General features: G+C 38.9%; 1 protein-coding gene across 1 annotated transcript in view; it reads left to right on the top strand.

Annotated features, from left to right (window-relative positions):
• The first annotated feature begins 467 nt into the window (after window positions 1–467).
• Window positions 468–20516, top strand: part of LOC128015711 (E3 ubiquitin-protein ligase HERC2) — a 46086-nt gene continuing 26037 nt past the window's right edge. The window contains exons 1-34 of the mRNA XM_052599777.1: window positions 468–566; window positions 1769–1878; window positions 3882–3975; window positions 4092–4226; window positions 7370–7592; window positions 7696–7796; window positions 9443–9584; window positions 10172–10282; window positions 10501–10672; window positions 10750–10923; window positions 11200–11388; window positions 11530–11681; window positions 12262–12419; window positions 12515–12628; window positions 12716–12967; window positions 13572–13765; window positions 13845–14045; window positions 14171–14399; window positions 14646–14770; window positions 15027–15205; window positions 15336–15520; window positions 15605–15769; window positions 16228–16413; window positions 16583–16753; window positions 16841–16944; window positions 17027–17177; window positions 17382–17596; window positions 17747–17879; window positions 18035–18162; window positions 18382–18577; window positions 18664–18794; window positions 19278–19454; window positions 19611–19747; window positions 19902–20053. Coding sequence (XP_052455737.1) covers window positions 1807–1878; window positions 3882–3975; window positions 4092–4226; window positions 7370–7592; window positions 7696–7796; window positions 9443–9584; window positions 10172–10282; window positions 10501–10672; window positions 10750–10923; window positions 11200–11388; window positions 11530–11681; window positions 12262–12419; window positions 12515–12628; window positions 12716–12967; window positions 13572–13765; window positions 13845–14045; window positions 14171–14399; window positions 14646–14770; window positions 15027–15205; window positions 15336–15520; window positions 15605–15769; window positions 16228–16413; window positions 16583–16753; window positions 16841–16944; window positions 17027–17177; window positions 17382–17596; window positions 17747–17879; window positions 18035–18162; window positions 18382–18577; window positions 18664–18794; window positions 19278–19454; window positions 19611–19747; window positions 19902–20053 — 5248 coding nt within the window. The 5' untranslated portion in view covers window positions 468–566; window positions 1769–1806. The remainder of the gene's footprint in view (window positions 567–1768; window positions 1879–3881; window positions 3976–4091; window positions 4227–7369; window positions 7593–7695; window positions 7797–9442; window positions 9585–10171; window positions 10283–10500; window positions 10673–10749; window positions 10924–11199; window positions 11389–11529; window positions 11682–12261; window positions 12420–12514; window positions 12629–12715; window positions 12968–13571; window positions 13766–13844; window positions 14046–14170; window positions 14400–14645; window positions 14771–15026; window positions 15206–15335; window positions 15521–15604; window positions 15770–16227; window positions 16414–16582; window positions 16754–16840; window positions 16945–17026; window positions 17178–17381; window positions 17597–17746; window positions 17880–18034; window positions 18163–18381; window positions 18578–18663; window positions 18795–19277; window positions 19455–19610; window positions 19748–19901; window positions 20054–20516) is intronic.

The following is a 20516-nucleotide window of genomic DNA, read 5'->3' on the forward strand; positions in this document are numbered from 1 at the left end:
TAAAATTGTACTCCAGCTATTTTATGACCTCATATTAATTAATTAACTTTTAAGAATTAATTTGTCAAACATCATGATCATTTAAAGAAACGTAATAATGTAATTAAAAAAGGAAAACCCTGACCAGTCGCCAGTCAGAACTGTTACTATATATATATATATATATATATATATATATATATATATATATATATATATATATATATATATATATATATATATATATATATATATATATTTATATATACATTATGCGTCCACTCCCCATATAGGTTAAGTCCAAAAAATATATACTTATTTGTATATCAAAGTATTTGCGTTAAAACGAAATTTACAGTATTTGATCAATTTTCATTTTAGTACACGTCGTGCTCCATGTGTGTACATCCCAGCCTGTGATTGGCCCTCGCGGCGTCCCGCCCTCCGGCTGTTGTACGTCATCTAATTATTTTTCATCTGTTTGGCTGCCGAGACTGTCAGTCAGCACACGACATGGCCGACACTGAAGTGCAGTAAAGCTGGTGGTAGGACCGAAGAAGCAAGGCTTCAATAAGACATCCAGACAGGTAAAAGATGCATTGATCCTGTAAAGACTTCTAGGACGAGGAAAGATAGCGATTTTGCGGTATTAATAGGCTGTGGTGTGTTAAAGAATAGTAAGTCAAAGCGCTGTCAGTATTTAGGAACGTCCTGTCTTTTAGCTGCTAGCGGCTGACGAGCCTAAGTTCAATCAACAACACACCGATCACAGATAGCAACCTGCAGCATTACTGCAACATCTATTGATTAAAAACAAACAAACAAGGCTTTACTAACGTCTACATTTGGACTCCGATGATTAGATATGAACAGGAGAATATGACCAAGCCAACACCCAGTTTGTTTTAATAAATAATTTCACTGATGCTCTTCTGTTCGATCAGGTGTGGATGCTTTAACAACGTAACGTTACCACAATCTTATTTGAATGATTTTGAATAATGTTATTTTTTATATATATTATTGCTTGTATGCCAGAATTAGCAAATTTATCCATTTTATGAAGTGAGTAAAGAGGTGGAAGACTCATTTTAACCTTTCAAGGTTGTTTTACGATTGTACTTAAAGGGACAGTTCTCCCCCCAAAAATACAAATAAACCTATGCCAATATTTACAGATCCTTACGTCATTACAAGACCATATGACTTTGTTCAAGAAAAAAATGGGAATTTTTGTGTTGAACAGTGATAATCAGCTACGACTAAACATGTCAAACCTCATCAAGGAAATAAAATTTGTGCTTTATATTTCAAGAATTGTTTTATCCAAGTCACAGAATCAGTCTGGGTGTTTCTTGAGTTCATTGACTCATTGATTCAATCTCAGTGGTTAACAGCAAACCGGAGGGTAAGATTATCAATGAGTAAATACTTAAATTGTAGAGGTTTTCTTCCTCGAATGTAATAAATACTTAAATAGCAGTTTTTTTTATCGCCCAAATATAATCATATGACTTGAAAAGATTTGGTACAGAAATGTATTTGATGGAAATCAATAAAAAAAATCTTGAAATTCATATGAATTTTAGGAAGAGGACATTTTTGACGTGTGGTGGTGAACTCTCCCTTTAATTTCTGGACCTAATTTATTGTTTTTGAAGTGCATTAGATGTTTGTTAAGATATATTTTAAACACTAAGTATTATACTAAATGTGGAATGAAGAAAATGGGGGGAATAGAGCTTCACCGTGTTAACTTCTCGCTTGATCTGTCAATGTGTCTCTTTAGGGAAGGCTGCATCTGCAGCCTGGACAGCCGAGGGAAGGATGCCTTCTTCATCTTTTTCCCTTGATGCCCAGCTGCGCTTCCATGACAAATGGCTGAAGATAGATTTGCAGGTAAAGTTTGGAAGGAATTTGGTCATCAGTCCAAATGTAAATAGTCTTTGATGCTAAATATAGTCCATATCCGAAAGCTATTTGGTTGCAGTGTTGGTCAATATTTTCATCTATATAGCTGTGTCCAGTGACACAAGCAGCGTGGTACTTCAGCTTCAGCAGAAACAGGAATATTTTTTTTTACACTGGGAATCTTTTGAATCTTGTTTCTTGGTGAGCATTGATGCTTTGTGGCAAAAGATAGATCATTTCTTCTGGTCAGTATCATATTAAAAGTATCGCTTAAGGCCTTAAACTGTTGAAAAGCTTGCATTGTGTTCATCTTTAAACAGCGTTCCCTTAGCAGTGGGGTAACAGCATTTCAGTCAATGTGCCTTACTGTCAGAGCTCTTAAAGCAAACTGAAGTCTCTTTATTCTTAGTTTTCTGGCCTTCTGTTGGTGTCCACAGGAAAACTTCTCATGCGGCCTGATTTTATGTTTATTATGAGGTTGCCAGAAGCTGTCTGGGTCCCTTTTTTGTGAGAAGTATAAAGATTAGTTACTTATTTAACAAAACAAGGGCTGAAATGCTTGAAGCAAGATGTGTTTGCTGGTCAGTTTTGTTTTGAAAGTTTTGTTGCCTGTTTTTAGTATGGTCATATGGATCAGTGAAATCAAATTGTGATTATTCAGATAAAAATACACACACACACACACACACACACACACACACACACACACACACACACACACACACACACACACACACACACACAAACACATTAAGCTGCACTTGTTTTTTAGCACTGCACAATTTGACCAAAGGTTTAGTGATTCAATGTCTAGAATATATAAATGAATGGTATTATTTTTAGTGATCGTTACGGAATAAAACTTAAATTTTACTATTGTAATATTCACTGAATAAGGAAAATAATAATGATGATAATTTTATTTAAACCATACAACTGTTCCATTACAAAACTAATGTTTAATTCTGTCTTCATTTCTTCATTTTGAAATATTAGACCATCAAGCTTTTATTACAAAACCACAGTCCTTTAAATCTTTTCTTTTGTCAACAACATCCGGTTTTTAAGTGCGATGATGGTTGGTGCAGGTTGCATTCCCACAATGCACATTATAAATCAGTGTTTGCATGGATGGAGTTCTTTAGGAGCAGAATTGACTTCCAACTAAGCATTTCTGAGACCCTGAAAACACCAGATCTGTTGCTGTTTGTTTATAAAAGAACACTGTGTGTACACATGCATAATATATGTATATTTATAATTTCAGTAAGTAGTGCTTGGACACATTTTTAAGCACTGTCAGTTGGTACATTACTATATTTAAGTGATTGCACAGCCAATTTATTTCTCTCCATACTGCCCAATTCTCTGTTAATTATGGTTTCCATGATATTCCTTTTACCACAATATAACTATTGACATCTTGTTTGCAGAAACAACCCCCTTGTTTTGAAGGGAACATGCATGTGCTGTGAATAATTGTTCAACAGATTCCATTTCAAAACACTGGATGAATTTAGGACTGATTCCTGGAAGTGAAGACTTATGAAATCCACACCTCAAAATGCTGTCTGTGTGTATCCGTGTGTTTGGGTCTCTGTGACATTTGTCTGGAGTATTGCTCAAGATGCTGTAGTTGTTATTAGCCTCGCTCGACTCGGTGGTTGTGAAAGTCTTTCTGCTTTTCGCTGTTTGAAGTCTGGTGTCTAAAATAATTTTTAACATTTGAAACATGAGTCTGGCCTCTGGATTTCAGTAAGTCCTCAGGGTGGCATTTTAATGTGCTGACTAGTTGGCAGAAATAGAAATGTTACAGATGCTAATGGTCAGGCACTGAACGATATCAGTTTTTTTTTTTTTTTTATATGAGACGTAGTGTGTGTCTATAAATATATATATGTATATGTATATGTATGTATGTGTTAAACTTTAGGTCTATAATTAATTGTGAAAGATTATACAGCTATGATAATATCTCCTCTCTGGTACAGCGAGCCTTCTCTTCTGAAGGACTGAATGAGATGTGGAACGAGATGGTGAAGGATGGAGAAATTGTCTTTGATCGGGAAGAGTCCACCAGTCCAGGTAAAAAAAAAACACTTTACCATTAAATCTACTGGATTTCTAGATATTTGTGAAGTTGGATTCTTTTCACGTTGGTTTTTAGTTTTCTGAATGTCTAAAATATCTCCACTTCACAGAGGACTGTGCTGATTGCACCCAAAAGAAAGATGATACAAACGATAAAGAAAAGAAGGAAGAGGAGGAGGCAGCGGCGGCGGCTTCACCTTTCCATCACTCCATCATTGAGATGTGGGACTGGGGGAGGCAGCCAGGTGGGTGGTGATGCCCAATGACACGCTCTGGGTTCAAACAGAGAGTGCTGAACTCAACATGCTGGTTACTGCATCCACTGACTGTCATCATGCATGCTCCTCCCACTCACACGTCATCGGCTTAATCTGCATAGGATTTCCCACGTGGACGAAAACATCTAAAAATACTTTTTGAAATGCATTTCAACATCTCGTGATTATAATCAGTTGCTTGCCATCTAGCTGTTTAAAAAAACAGAGCAACATGTCCCGTGTTTTAGCTGTATATGTGCAGTATTGGAGAAAAAGACTTCTATAATCAATTGGAAATTTTTTGACACGCCTGTGTATAATTGTTACTGTTAGAATTCAGTAAAATGCAGTGTTTCTAGAATTCAGTCCCATCATGCCTCGATCATTAGTTTCATGGATGTAGTAGCAAGTACACAGTCCATCCCTAGCATATAATATGGAATAGATGCATAATCTATTGTATGCAGAATTCATTGCATTCAGTTTTACAGTCTGGATTGTGCCTATTATTTTGAGTTCTTTGAGATGTTAATGCTAAAGCAAGCATCACTGTTACTATTGCTCATGCATGGTGTCAAGGACTTGGAATTTCAAATTATTTGTTATAGGTCTTAATGTGAGCATTTTATTTTGGACCTAGATTGTTGTCATGCACATGACAAAGACAAAAGATGTGAGCGCAACAACCAAACATGTCAGTCTAGCATGTGTTTGCGTAGGAAAAAGTAGCACAGTGAAATTGAAAAACTTGTTATGGGTTAACAGCCCCTTAGTCCGCTTAAACCCTCTTCTGCAAGCTCACGATATTCTGCCTCCATCTATGAATTCAACACTTTTATCTCAAAATCCAATCAAAACCCGATGCATAGAAGCCCACCATACCTTTTTATTTTTATTTTTTTGGATTATCTGTTTTACTCAGATCTATGTCAAAATACAGATGAAAAGATCTGTTACTACTTTCTTTCATTGCAACTTTAAATATTAAAGGTAATCTCCTCAAAACCACTGGTGGTGGTCGAGGAGGTTATCCCCATCTATATAAAAGTGCTTTGAGTGCCCAGAAAAGCACTATATAAAGGTAAGGAATTATGATTAAACTTCAGCATGGGACGTCCTACATCCAAACATATGCAACATCCCCATCTTCACATGCTCCTCTCCCTCCTCAGCACATGACATCTAAGTGCAAGCAAACCTTTGAGCAGTTTCCATTGCCGAGTTTCCCATCAGTTAAGTGCTGTAATGTAGGATAGCAGACGGATTTGCCATGTCTAAATGTGGCCCAGTTATTCAGCCCTGTCACCACACAGGTGACCTACTCCTCCTCTGGAAGACACGCACACAGTGTGTGTTACCCTTCATGTGTTTCGGTTTGTGTGTGTGTTTTCTGGTTTGGGGCTCGGGTGACTGTACATACTGTCTGTGAGGTTATTTTTACCCTGTGTGTGGTTGTAGGCCCTGTGTGTTTACAGACAGGTCTAGGTGGAGCGGCTTTCTGGTGGGTAGTGATAAGAACATGTTGATGGAAAGCCACGTAGGCCCCCCATGATAGTAAAATGGGTGCAGTCCAATGCACTAACTCGGAAGGATTGCAAGATACTACTGTATGTCCATAGAATTGTTTTCTATCCGATTTTGTTAATGCAGTGAATGAGCATGTCCAATCTACATTTAGTGCAGTAAACACTAAGCGAAAAGATTTGAAATTATGTACATGGATTTTTTGCTTTGTACTCCGAGACACTACCCTTCAAATGTTTGGGATCAGTAAGACTTTTTGTTTTGGGGAAAAAGTATTTTACAACACTTTTACATACTACTTGTTTTTTTTTTTTTTTATTGAATTTATTTTTGTGATTGCAAAGCTGAATTTAAATTTTTCTTGTAATTATTATACGTTGAAACCCAAGTTGCTACCATTTGTCAGTTGTCTTTACAATTGATCAATATGTCCTTGCTGAATGAAAGCTTGTTTCTCTCACTTAGAGAAACAGAATGAACAGACTTTCTTTTTTTTTTTTTCAGTTTAAAATGTATACTTCAAGTAATATAACTCCATATCAGATTGCTATTTCATTCTTACTTTTATTTTTTTATTTTTTTTTATTCTAATACTTATTCAGATTGATAGTCAGATATATGGAAGTAAAATGTTTTTTCCCCCCATGTTTTCTCTTGTAAAAGAGCCTGTGAATGTTAAAGTGAGTTTTGACCTGGATCTTCTGGTCCCTGGAAGAGAGCAGTAGAAGAGCCCTATCATTTCCTGTCACCTCTCCATTGTTCTAGCAATAAAAGTGGTGGTGAAACAGAGGACGGTTTCTGATAACAGCACCAACTGCTATACTAGAAGCATAATATTGAATTTCAGGAAATGAACAGATGCTTTGTAGCTTCTGTTAAGTGTAAAAGAAAGACTTTCCTTTTCATATCTTTGTGTGGCATACTCCAACCCTTTCTTTTTCTCGCAGTGCCATGCACTAGCTGCTGTGCAGACTGCCCTGCTTCAGGGCCTGTGAGAGCTAGGCAGCTTGGCTTACATAAGGCTTAAGTGTATTTCAGATAGGCTATTTTAATTCCACCTCTCTGCCTATATGAGGCTTTTATCCAGAGGCTGTGAAAAGATGAATGCATGCATATCCATAACAACAGTCCGGCGGAGCCAGGCAAGCATAATGAAGGCTTTAGACTGGAATGCACTTCAAGGAATCAAATTGCAGCAAACATTGTTATACAGCATCATTATTACTAGATTCAATACCATATAGAATTGCATTTATGTACTTTGCAACTTGAGATTGTATTTCACACAAGCAAACAATATTTCTTAGTTAATTGTTGCAACACCGAGATATAATTAGTCCTATCATAATATCAAAAACTTGATGAAATGTTAATGCATTATGCCATTAATCACACAGAGACCATTTATAACCTTTGTATAGTCATGATATTATCCACCTTGTTTTTTGATATACCGGTTTTCTGTGAATGTCTGCTTCATTAGCCACTGTGGGTCTCAAGCAAAAAAAAAACAAGCTGTTTTGTACAATTGAAATCTAACATAAAATATGAAGTTGTGTGTGTGTATATAAATTTTTTTTTTTTTTTTTTGATTATTGTTTGTGCAGAAACTGGAGAGCTGAAGGACTGTCTGATGGCGCTGGTAGACGACCAACAGAAGCTGTCTTCACAGACGGCTAAGAGCACCCTCTCCACCCTGCGTCTGAACCAGAGACTGGTGATCCTGGAGCGCTACCTCATCTCACTCACCCACAGCATGATGGAGGAAAAGTACAAGGTGCGCTGGAAGAGTCCCCCCAGCCCTCCGCTCTCTGCCGTCGATAACAAGAGGTAAGCGGAACAGAGCTTTGACTGAAATTGGATTACATTTAAAACTGCTTAATATAGAAGCAGTGACAACAATGGGCCGGAATGTTTTTGTCTGTTTCCTCAGTGCTCGGCCGGTCAGTAAAGGAGTGGAGGGTTTGGCTAGGGTGGGATCAAGAGCAGCTCTGTCCTTTGCTTTTGCCTTTCTTCGCCGAGCCTGGAGATCTGGTAAGCCATTTCCAGCATGATTTGGTTAGCCATGGAAGTAACTTGCACACTACCCTGTATTCATTGCCCAAAATGGGCTGTGTTTACAATAGCACTTCAGTTGACAAAATGTTAATGGCATCTGTATGTTTGCGAGATCCTTCTTAAATCAAGTTCTTGGAAAGGGTGGTTTAACATAAGCAGAGGATTTACTGCAACTTCACAAGTATTTCCTGTGTTATCTAAATCTCCAATTGTTCAGTGACTCATATGAGGTTATATATAGAGATCACCTGTTCAGAAATCCTTCTGTTTAATGAATAGGTCACTTTGCCATTGTATGTTACTTCTCGATCCCTTTGTAGGATTCCTATGTCATAGCAATCTGCATGTGAAATGACATTCAAAGAGAGACTATTGTCTTCAATAACCAAAACCAATCTCTCCAGAACCAGGTTCTTGGAAATGTTGGCACAATCATTAATAAACATGAAGCATATGAAGGCAGGCAATCATATAATCGACTCATGTATCTAGTGTAACATGTTAGTGAACGTAAATAATTTTCTGTCAAACTTTTCCATGTGGCTTACATTGATGATAGATGTTGAGTCAAGTAATTGCTCAGCTTCTAGAATTCACAGGCTTAATGTGAAGCACCTGAAACGGTTTTTCTTTGGGCTGATCATTAATCTTCACTTCAGGTAGGAAGTTGTGCTACAAAAGGTCGACTTTGCAGTTTAACCCAGAGTTGAGGGCTAACGTAAGCGGAATATTCTGTTCTGCTTGTAGCTGAAGCCTTGAGTCTGAGAAGAAGGTTACAGACTGGTGGGAGATCCTAGCTGGGATCTGTTTAGATGTTGAAAACGGTGTCCACAGGGAATGGGTGGATACAGCCTCTCTGGCCCAGGAAATAAAGGCACCCTGAAACCTGAGCCATATGCACATTCCATTGAACAGCAGAGCTGGATTTGAGCTCAACGGCCATAGTTGTGAGAATATGAGAGAAAAGATGACGACTGCAAAGCGGGGGAGGAAGAGTGAATGTTTATCCTGTAATAAAGTTTATAGTGTTCTGGTTTTCCTGTCATTGGTGGGATAGAGACAACATAAGAGATCATACATGGAGCTGAATGCTATCATGGTTAATAGTTCATTTAAGAATAAAGCAGTGAGCCACTTAAAAGGCAGTGGACTGGAATTATGTGTTTTATGCTAGCTGTGCTACGTCACGTCATATGCTTTTAAGATGTTTTTAACTCCGTTGTTACAAAATGTAATGTATAATCTAATCAGATAATGTTCCTTTTAACAGTATAATATTTAACAGTATAATGTATAACTTAACTTTACACTTTAATGGAGTTTATCATGGATCATTTTATAAAGTTTAATATTAAATTAAATTATTAATTAACTATTAATATTAAAGATGCAGTTTACGTTATAAACTTTTTTTGACTGCATACTGTCAGGTAGCTTAAGCACTGCATGATAATGACAGCTGTTAAAGCATTAAAATGTATATTATACAAAAGTCTTCATATTTTTTTATACAAAAATATCTCGTATCTCATGCTCATTAACTGGAATATGTTCCTGTGGCTCACACATACTGATCAAAAGAAACGGTAAAAGTAACTGACTTGTGTGTTGTGGCGTCTCAGGAGATGATGCAGACCTGTGCAGTGAGTTACTGCAGGAGTCTCTGGACGCTCTGCGGGCTCTCCCAGAAGCTACCCTGTTTGATGAGGGCACAGTGTCGCCCGTCTGGCTGGAGGTGGTCGAGAGGGCTACCAAATTCCTCAGGTTTACCAATCATCTTCACTAATCCCAAATGCAGAAGTAGTAATACTCGTTCTTGTTTAATAAGTTTTTATCTTCCAAATAGAAAGCTTACACTATCCTTCAAAAGTATGTGGTTTAGTAAGACTTTTAAAATGTTCGTCGAGATTGCATTTATTTGAATAAAAAAAACAGTACAAATATTATTAGAAATTAATAGAATTTTTTAATATGTTGTAATTCCTGTGATGACAAAGCTGAACCCAGAAGTCATTACTGAAGTCTTCAGTGTCACATGATCCTTCAGAAATAATTCTTCTATGCTGATTTGAAATGTTGAAAACGGCTTTACTTCTTAATATGTTAGAGATTTATTTATTTTTAAATAGAAAATTGAAAACTGCTAAAGCATTTATTTTGAAAGATTTTTAACATTCTAAATGTACTTACTGTAACTTTTGATCAATTTAAAGCATCATTGCTAAATGAAAGTATTCATTTACTACATTTTCAAAAAATGCAACTATTTTTAACACAAACTGATCATAAATCCATGCGTTTCTAAAGCTCTTAGCTATTTAATCTCCCTCTACTCTAATTTTCTAATTCAGTGACATCCATGGAAGTGCGAGTGGAAAAGCGGCTAGTAACATTCCCCTGCAGGATCAGCACTTGGCCCTGGCCATCCTGCTGGAGCTTGCAGTGCAGCGGGGAACTCTCAGGTATTCAACATGCTGTGTTCAACATATGACCACTATCCTTTTGCTAAAATTTCTAAAAACATCATTGGCTGTAATCCAAAGCCAGTATTTACTTTCATTTGGCCCTTACCTAGAGTAAATTTTGGACCTTGCATGCAACTTTTCCGAGACGTTTGAAAGAACTAAAGGGTCTTATTCATAAATCCTCTAACTTGCTTTTGCGTGTGTTTGTATTGTAGTCAGCTGCTGTCTGCGGTTCTGCTGCTGCTGAGGCTCTGGGACAGTGGAACCAGAGAAATGGATAATGAGCGCTCGACCCAAGGCACTAGCGCCCCCTTGCTGCCCCTCCTGCAGCGCTTCCAGAACATCCATAGTGGTAAGGAGGAGCCTGTTCCCGAAGAGGAGGTTGAGGTGAGATTGAATCCCTGGATAATTGTTAGAACTGTACTGTCCTTCCAGGTTTTATATCTGGCTGCTTATGTTCTCAGATCCTCTCGGCCCCTCTGAGCCCAAACGAGAGTTTTCTGCGCTACCTTACACTGCCTCAAGATAATGACCTGGCCATTGATCTGCGGCAGACAGCTGTAGTCATCATGGCACACTTGGACCGCCTGGCAGCCCCATGCAGCCCCCCACAGTGCAGCTCACCCACCTCTAACAAGGTACTGCATGCAACACGCTCAATCGTGTCTTGATATTTTATTTGTCATACAGGAAGAAACCGTAGCTCAGCTTTTTGTCATCTTAATCAAACTACCTGGTTGCCTAGAATCGCCCTTTTTTGTTGTTTGTGCTGAAGCTGCTTCTTGACTCTAGAGCACAATGACTCTCTAGGAAGCTCCGGGGAATCCTTGTGTGTGATTATGATCTATAATCCCTCTGTGAGGAAAACAGAATCATTCTTCGAGCTCAATCTCTTCATGTCCTCCTGCTTTCAGGGTACCCTGCAGGAGGTGATCGGTTGGGGTCTGCTTGGATGGAAGCCTTACGCTAATGTGAATGGACCAATTCAGTGCAAGGCACTGTCAAACCTGGGCGTCACACAGATTGTCTGCTCGGAGAAGGGTTTCCTCATCCTGACCATCACTGGTGCTGTCTACACACAAAATTACAAGAGCACTGCGCTAGTGAGTCGCTTATTTTGTTAATGTTTTACAAATTAGTGTAAATGTGTGTATAGCTGTTGCTGACCCATAATTGCTGACCCCTTTATTTTTTTCTTCTTTGGATTTGCCCACTAAACTAATAAACCTGTGATTTCCTTTCAGGCCCCTATGCTAGTTCACGCATTGTCATCCAGGAAAATAATGAAGCTTGCAGCTCACCCGGATGGCCAGCACTACTTGGCTCTTTCAGTTAATGGGGAGGTGTTCTCCTGGGGCTGTGGAGATGGAGGCAGGCTGGGACATGGAGACACCACGTAAGTGCACACCAACGTCATCAAACTTCCAATTATTTCTCTCAGATCCATATACAGTATACACATTACAGTTCAGAAGTTTGGGGTAGATATGATTTTTTTAAAAACGTAAATAAATGCTCACCAAGGCTGCATTTATTTGTAAAAAAATACAGTAAAACACTAATATTGTGAAATATTATTGAAATTTAAGATACCTGATACTATAATATTTTTTATCATTTTTTTTTTTTGTTTTGTAGCTTGTTTCTGTAATTAAAGATGATTTTTGATTCTTTAGAAGTTATTTTATTATACTGATTTCTTATTATTTTCATGCTGGTTATTATTTAGTGGAAAGTTTTTTTTTTTCAGATTTCTTAGATTAGTAGAGTTTTTTTTACAATTTATTTTGAATATAAATATTTTGTACATTTTAAATCAATTTACTCTGACTTATGATCAATTTAATGCATCCTTACATGAATAAAAACATTTTATAAAAACATTTATAAAAAAAATCTATGTGGTAATATTTAAGGGAAAAATAAATTAATATCACAGAAAATACATATTTTTTTTTTTTTTGGGACTTCTACAGGTATTTAGAGGAGCCCACCATGATTGCAGTATTCTCAGGGAGGCCGGCGGGGAAGCAAGTTGTTCAAATCGCATGTGGCAGCACGTACAGCGCAGCGATCACAGCAGATGGAGAGCTGTACACATGGGGCCGAGGAAACTATGGCAGGCTGGGCCACGGTAAGATCTCCGCTAAATCCACTGCTGTTTGTAGCAAGACTTAGATTCTTACCTCAGGACATGTAAAATGATACATGTGTGTTTTTTTTCTGAAGGCTCTAGTGAGGACCAGACCACTCCCCTGCTGGTAACCGCTCTAAAGGGGCTTAAGGTAATCGATGTGTCCTGTGGAAGTGGAGATGCTCAGACCCTCGCTGTGACTGAGAATGGTACGACATCTGATAAGAGCACTTTTAGCAGTGGTTTTAAGATGATGAGTGGATGGCATGATCATTGCTCTCGCATGCTCTTCACAGGTCAGGTATGGTCGTGGGGTGATGGCGACTATGGTAAACTTGGCCGTGGGGGCAGTGATGGATGCAAAACACCAAAACTCGTGGAGAAGTTACAGGATTTGGATATCGGGAAGGTGTGCTGTGGGAGCCAGTTCTCTGTAGCTCTTACTAAAGATGGACAGGTGTACACCTGGGGCAAAGGAGACAATCAAAGACTCGGCCACGGCACTGACGAACACGTCCGATATCCCAAACTGCTTGACAGTCTACAAGGTTCAGTTTATCAACCATTGCGTTTTCACTAAATACACATTTCAGGTTTTTGAAAACTGAAGCCAGAATGACAATAAAAAATTTTTTTTTTTGTCTTTTTATTAAAATATGACTTGGTAATTGGTATTAGTAAAATTTACTAAAATAAAAAAATAAATCTATATAGATATAAAAAAACTAAACGTATGAATAAAAGCTCAATTAAAATAATACTAAAATAATTAAGGCAAATATTAAGGCATTACTGTAGGTAATACAGCATTTCTTGCTTAGCGTTTATATTTAGTTTTTTTTTCAGTGGCTCAAAAAGTAGGTGCTGACTTTCAGAAGGGTAGTAGTCCCATTAGTGCCATTTCTCATTCTCCATTTTGTAATGTAATAGCCACTTTTCACAATCCAGACTTAGATTCAGTTTTAGATGGATCAAATCCAGTTTCTCCCTACATTTTCTTTTTTTTTTACCCAATTAATATTCACTTGTTAATGTTTCGTTATAAAAGCGAAATGGTGTACAAATGCCGTCTCAATTTCAATATTTTTAATAATCTGCATTTTTATTTTTATCTAAAGTTTGCTCAGAACATTTAATTCTTTGTCAATTTAGGTAAGCGGGTGGTGGATATAGCGGTCGGCTCTACACACTGCCTGGCCCTCACAGAAGAAGGGGAGGTGCACAGCTGGGGCAGTAATGATAAACTACAGCACTTTGACACTCTCTTCTCCAATAAGAAGCAGCCTAAAGCCCTGCCGGGCCTCAATTCCAAACATATAGTGGGCATCTCCTGCGGTCCTGGCCAGGTATGAACCGTCTTTTACAAGGATGTAATTAATGCTTTTGACTGCGTGCTGCTTATCTTTCATATATTCTGTCTCTCAGAGTTTTGCATGGTCATCATGCTCTGAGTGGTCCGTGGGGCTCCGCGTACCATTCGTGGTGGATGTGTGCACTATGACCTTTGACCACCTGGACCTGCTGCTTCGGCAGGTCAGCGACGGCATGGATGGCAGCTCTGATTGGCCACCACCGCAGGAGAAAGAGTGCATGGTTGTAGCTGCTCTCAACCTGCTCCGACTACAGGTCAGTCATCTAAAATTTGAGGTTACTGGCGTTTAAATGACAGAATGTACATTGATTTATTCTGGAAAACCTGTGGTAGAGCTGATGTCCTCCTAAATTGTCATTTTGTCTTTTATCTGTTTCAGCTCCATGCAGCCATCAGTAACCAGGTGGACCCTGAGGAGCTGGGTCTGGGCCTGGGAAGTGGGCTGCTTAATAACCTCAAGCAGATGGTGGTAACGCTGGCCAGCAATGCTGGGGTTTTAAACAGTGTGCAGTCAGCCGCCCAGGCTGTGCTCCAGAGTGGCTGGTCGGTGCTACTGCCCACTGCGGAGGAAAGAGCAAGAGCCCTGTCCTCACTGCTGCCCAATGCAGGTCAGTGCATACAATCTGTGCTTGGGAAAACTGCTAGATAACACTTAGTACTATTTGCATCTCTCTGTCTAGTCAGTGTTTTCTTTAATGATCCTGCATTGTCTCTCTTCATTTATATGCAGTTGGCTGGTTTACATCTAGCAACGTCTGTGGATAAATCATCTTAGCACCACAGAAGTCATGTTTGTTGTCACAGCATTTATGGTTAAAAGCCTTTCTGTGTTTTTTTTTTTTTTTTTTTTTTAGCATCTGCTAATGAGACGAGTGTAAGTCCTGGCCGTCGCTTCATGATCGACCTCTTGGTTAGTAGTCTGATGGCGGACGGAGGGCTGGAATCCGCTTTGAATGCTGCCATCACGGCCGAGATCCAGGTCAGCATGCTTCATTCATGAGTCACTTCATCATTTATTCACCCTTCATGCCTTATACCTGCAACGTTCAACAGAGCACCGCCAAAAACAAGACTGATCATGACCCCTGAGGGAATAGTGTCAAAAATCATTTAAATTTGATGTAATTGTGTAAACCGTTATCTAAAGCGTGGTATATACTGTTATTTTATTTTTCATGTCTTTTGTTTTGTTTTGACATTCCAGTTAACTTCTTTCTCTGCGTATCTTCTATTAGGACATTGAGGCGAAGAAAGAGGCACAGAAAGAGAAGGAAATCGATGAGCAGGAAGCCAGTGCGTCCTCTCTGCATCGCTGTCGCACCACACTGGACAAAGACCTGATCAACACCGGCATCTATGAGTCGACAAACAAACAGAGCCTTCCACTGGTCCAGCTTGTCCAACAGCTACTCAGGTACCGCAGAGATTCACTTTTCTGTGTTCAATACATGAAACACTTGTAATCTTACAGAGAGTTTTAGTTAAAGTGGCATTTTGAACTTCATTGCCTGTAGTTACACTCTTCCTTGTGGTTTGTTGTGTAGAAACATTGCTTCACAGACTGTAGCTCGTCTTAAGGATGTGGCCCGACGAATCTCAAACTGCCAAGACACAGAGCAGGTCAGCAAGGAGCGCTCCGCCTCTCTGGACCTACTGCTGCGCTTTCAGAGGCTTTTGGTCTGCAAGTTGTACGTGGGGGTCAGTGGCACTGTGGGTGTGGGAGGATACAGTAAGTAGAAGAACTTAACTTTTGAAATGGCTTACAGAAGCCCCCATTTGAGCAACTAGTCAACAGTAACTCTCATTGTCACAGCTTTGAGTCACTCAGAGATCCTGGGAGTGGGGTCTCTGTTGAAGAAGTACATGGCTTTGCTGTGCACACACATTGGAGATATTCTTCCTGTGGCCACCAGCATTGCCGTCAACAGTCATCGTCACTTTGCTGAGGTGGCACGTGTCCTTGAGGGAGATCTCACAGGTGAAAATGACATGTCATTAAATGCAATTTACCATGTTCAAATTCAGAGCAATTCTAGCATTGAAGGAGTAATTCATCCAATAATGACAATTCTGTTTATTTAAATTCAGAAAATGTATACCCCTCCTGTCATTCCAAACCTATGTGCTGTTATTTTTCTTCTGGAGACTTTTCTTTGAAATATTATAAGATAAATATGGAGTTTGACATCAGGCTTTTGTTCAGAAGTCAAGGCTTAACAAATGAAATTTGATTTCGAACTGACTTCCAACTTGCACCTAATTTGATTTGAGAGCTATGAGAATTTGTGATTTATTCTATGAATAAATAACAGCAAACCGGATTGGACATAACGTGGGGGTGACATTTTTTTTTCATTGTGAATATTTAATTAAAAAATGCAAAGCAACGGCTGATGCATTTTCCTTTCCACGCCATCCTGTTTCTTCATCCTGCAGGTGTTTTGCTACCAGAGTTGATTGTGTCCATCATGCTACTGCTGACCCATGATGCTGGCCTGATGCAGGAGACTGGATCCATTCCTCTCCTCGCTGCTCTTCTAGAGCACATGGACCGTTTTAACCATCTTGCCCCTGGTATGGAGAGAGATGATAATGAGGATCTCGCCTGGCCTGGACTCATGGGTAAGTGAAAGACCAATCCAGACACTCCCTTCGTAACCAAGATAGTATGATAATGCTTTGATCTAGTGTGTGTGTGTGTATATATATATATTTAATTTCTTCTACTAAATGTGATAAAACCTTAACATGAAAACCTGGCATGTTTTTATAGACAATATTTACTTTGCAGGTTTCTTTTTTAATGGGTTGAGCTCAAAGAACAATGAGGAAGTGTCGCTTATCCGCAAAGCTGACTTGGAGAATCATAACAAAGATGGCGGTTTCTGGACTGTCATTGATGGGAAGGTTTATGACATAAAAGACTTCCAAACTCAGACTCTAACTGGGAGCAGCATCCTTGGTATAACGTCACTAAAATGCCTGAAACTTTTAACTTGAAGTTCATTTTCAAATCAAGAGTTTAGTTGACATCTGTTTCCCCTCACAGCTCAGTTTGCTGGAGAAGATCCTGTGGTAGCTTTAGAGGCCGCTCTGCAGGTTGAGGACACCAGGGAGTTCATGCAAGCTTTCTGTGTGGGACAGTACATGGAGGTCTGTCTGACTTTTGGGTTACACTTTCGAGCTGCTTTTTTTCTCAGAATGTTTGGACTTCATGTTTTTGTTTTTTCTCCAGCCCAACCAGGAAATGGTGACAACTCCTGACTTGAGCAGTCTGTCCTCGCCTCTAATAGATGCTGAAAGAAACCTTGGTCTTCTACTGGGACTACATGCCTCATATCTGGCTTTGAGCACCCCTCTCTCTCGCATAGAGTTAGAATGTGCCAGTGAGTCTATTTATTTAGGTTATAATATTGCAAACTTTCAGTGGTTTATCAAAAAATCAATCCATAATTATATATATATATATATATATATATATATATATATATATATATATATATATATATATATATATATATATATATATATATATATAAATATAAATGAGTAATAATAAAGTAATATTAAGGAAAAAAAAATTCTTCCAGAATGGCTCCAGTCATCGATTTTCTTCGGTGGTCTTCAGACAAGTCAGATCCACTATAATTATAATGAGGAGAAGGATGAGGACCACTGCAGCTCTCTTGGGACCACCACACCAGACAAAGCCAAACTGTACTGCCGCAGAATCACCCTGAGTGATCACGCGCAGCCCTTCCTGCAGGCCATCGCTGACAACAACACCCAGGACCACACTGTGAAGGTCATACACAGAGAGAGACTATCACTTATTTGTCTCTTTATTTAGTCTTACATTGCCTAGTTCACTGTCAGCATGTTTATCAGAACAGAGGCTATATGATTTGTGTTGTGTTCTGATGGTTAATGTGGGATTCTTATTTATTTGCTGCAGGACTTTCTATGCCAGATCGAGCGGTGTTGTAAACAGTACCATCTCATCACTCCCATCGCTTTTCCTCCCGAACATCCTGTAGAGGAAGTGGGCCGCCTGCTGCTTTGCTGCCTTCTCAAGCACCAGGACCTTGGTAACTTAAATAGTTCTTGTTGTATTGAATTGTGGTGGCTGCTCTGTATTTACCTATATTATTTTTTACATTTTCTGAAATCCTGTTCTGTGAACTAGCCGAAACCTCTAAACAGAGTTATCATTATTACGGTCCATTTCTGTTTTCCTGTACAGGTCATGTTGCCCTCTCGCTTGTTGATCAATGTGCCTTGGGTGTGGACCAGGGGAAACAGAGGTCCCTTCCGAAATGTGTGATCGATGTGTGTCGAATGGTGTACCAGGCCAAGTGTTCTTTGATAAAAGTGAGCAATGACAATCTAATGGAAATATTATTTTATTTGTTTTTCAATTCATTGTACCTTTTTCTTTGGAATATGCTGCTTAAGCTGTCATATTAGACGTACCTTAGTTTTAGATTTTAATACATGATAATGCCAGGTCTGGGTGTAATGTGGGATGTCATCTACATCATGATGACCTTTTTGACCCCTGCTTTCTGACCTTTTCCCCGTCTGGTACAGACGCACCAGGAGCAAGGCCGCTCTTATAAGGAGGTGTGCGCCCCAGTGATCGAGAGGCTGCGTTTCCTGTTTAACGAGCTCAGACCTGCCGTCAGTAACGACCTCTCCATTGTGTCCAAACTGAAGCTGCTGAGCTCTCAGCCTCGCTGGAAGAGGATCACGCAGAAACTGATCAGAGACCGCCGCAAAAAGAGAGGTGACAACTCTTAACGTCTCATTTAAGTGTTCAGTGTGAAAGGATGTTCAGTTTACAATTATAACCTGTTTTGCTAATTCTCTCAGTGCCTAAGAAGTCCGAGTCAGCTGACCTGGAGGAGTGTAAGCTGGAGAGGGAAGGGACCAATGAGGAGCTGCCTGCTCCGATCGGCCCTGTCCCTGTGGACAAGAAACAAACCACTGTCAAATCCCCAAAGGTTTTCTATTTCTATTTTTCTCTCTCTCTCTCTTGCTTTTCTCTAATTGAATTCTGCATATCTCAACAGGATCTGATGAGACTGTATCACAGCTGTGGTGTGTCTCTATAAATAACTCTTGCGTGTCTTTAAATACCTTCCCCTTCAACAGCAGTTTTTTCAGTTAAAATGACTGCTTGATTTAGGGATTCACTCACTACGTTCTCTATATTTCACAGTATTAATGCTTTTTATTTGTTTGTTTGGCATACGCTTCTTGTCTTTACTAATTTATTTGCTTATTTTACAGTTTTTACTAATTAACTTGCTAGTTAATTATTTATTAACAAATATATGCACATCATTTTATTTTGGATGCTGTTAATCATTTTGACAGCACTATTATACAGTTAATTTCATGAATTAAACATTTGATGTAATTCATTCTGTTAAAATTGTATTTGATTGACAGCCTTATAAATTTTCTACTCTTTTATCTTGTAGCAGGATAAGTGGCAGCCTCTTCTAAACTCCATAGGCAGTGTTCAGAAGTACCGCTGGATAAAGCACAGCGTTCAGGGCTCCTTCTCTCAGTCCAGCCTCATGAGTGCCATCTCGGAGTTTGCTCTGAAGGAGGAACCGCTGGATGTGGAGAAGATGAGGAAGTGCCTCCTTAAACAGGTAGTTAAAATGAAGTTCAACCACCCCCATCTGTTTTTCCTAAAAAGGTAGTTCTTTACATAAAATGGACCTGTAAATGATACTAATTAACTCCTAACATTAATGTGGCATAAAGTAGTATGACAGTCTGATATTATCTGACACATCTGTGTACAGCTGGAGCGAGCTGAGGTCCGGCTGGAGGGTATAGACACTATGTTGAAGCTGGCATCCAAAAACTTCCTCCTGCCCTCTGTACAGTACGCTATGCTCTGTGGATGGCAGAGAGTCATACCTGAAGGGACCAATATTGGGCAAGTATAAAGATTCAGAATTTTCAAGCAGGAAGATTGTTTTCTTATGTTTTTAGTAACTTCTTTTGCGTTTTGCAGCTTATGTTAGTATGGCAGTTGTTCTCGTGAGTTACACTGGTTTGTATTTACATTAATATCTCTTTTGCCTTGATAGAGAACCATTGGCTGACTGTCTAAAAGATGTAGATCTCATTCCTCCATTTAACCGCATGCTGCTGGAGGTGACGTTTGGTAAACTCTATGCCTGGGCCATCCAGAATATCCGCAACATCTTGTTGGAGGCCAGCGTCAAGTTCAAAGAGCTGGGTACGTCATTTCACTTTACCCAAACATTTGCTGTAATCATACATTTAATTTGCAGGAATCATTTAAATTTAATAATTGAAGTACACTACGTGTTCAAAAGTTTGCATGCGGTTAGTAAGATTGTTTTAATTTGTTTGAAAAAAGCCTGTTATGCTCACCAAAGCCACATGTATTTGTTAGAAAATACAGTAAAAGCATCAATATTATGGAATATTATTACTATTTAAAATAGTAATTTTATTAACTTATCACTTTGAAAATATTTTAAAATGTAAATTATTGCTGTCACAGCAATACTTAATTTTGACCATTACCTCATTCTTCAGTTATACATTATCAATGCAGGAAACGGTTTTGCCGCTTAGTATGTTTGTGGAAACCATTTTTTTTTCAGGATTCTTTGAAAAGCAAGTTGAAAAGAACAGCATTTGCTTGAAATATGAAATGAGAAAAAAAAGAAAAT

The sequence above is a fragment of the Carassius gibelio genome, chromosome A6 (assembly GCF_023724105.1).
Source record: "Carassius gibelio isolate Cgi1373 ecotype wild population from Czech Republic chromosome A6, carGib1.2-hapl.c, whole genome shotgun sequence".
In the NCBI taxonomy this organism is placed as follows: domain Eukaryota; kingdom Metazoa; phylum Chordata; class Actinopteri; order Cypriniformes; family Cyprinidae; genus Carassius; species Carassius gibelio.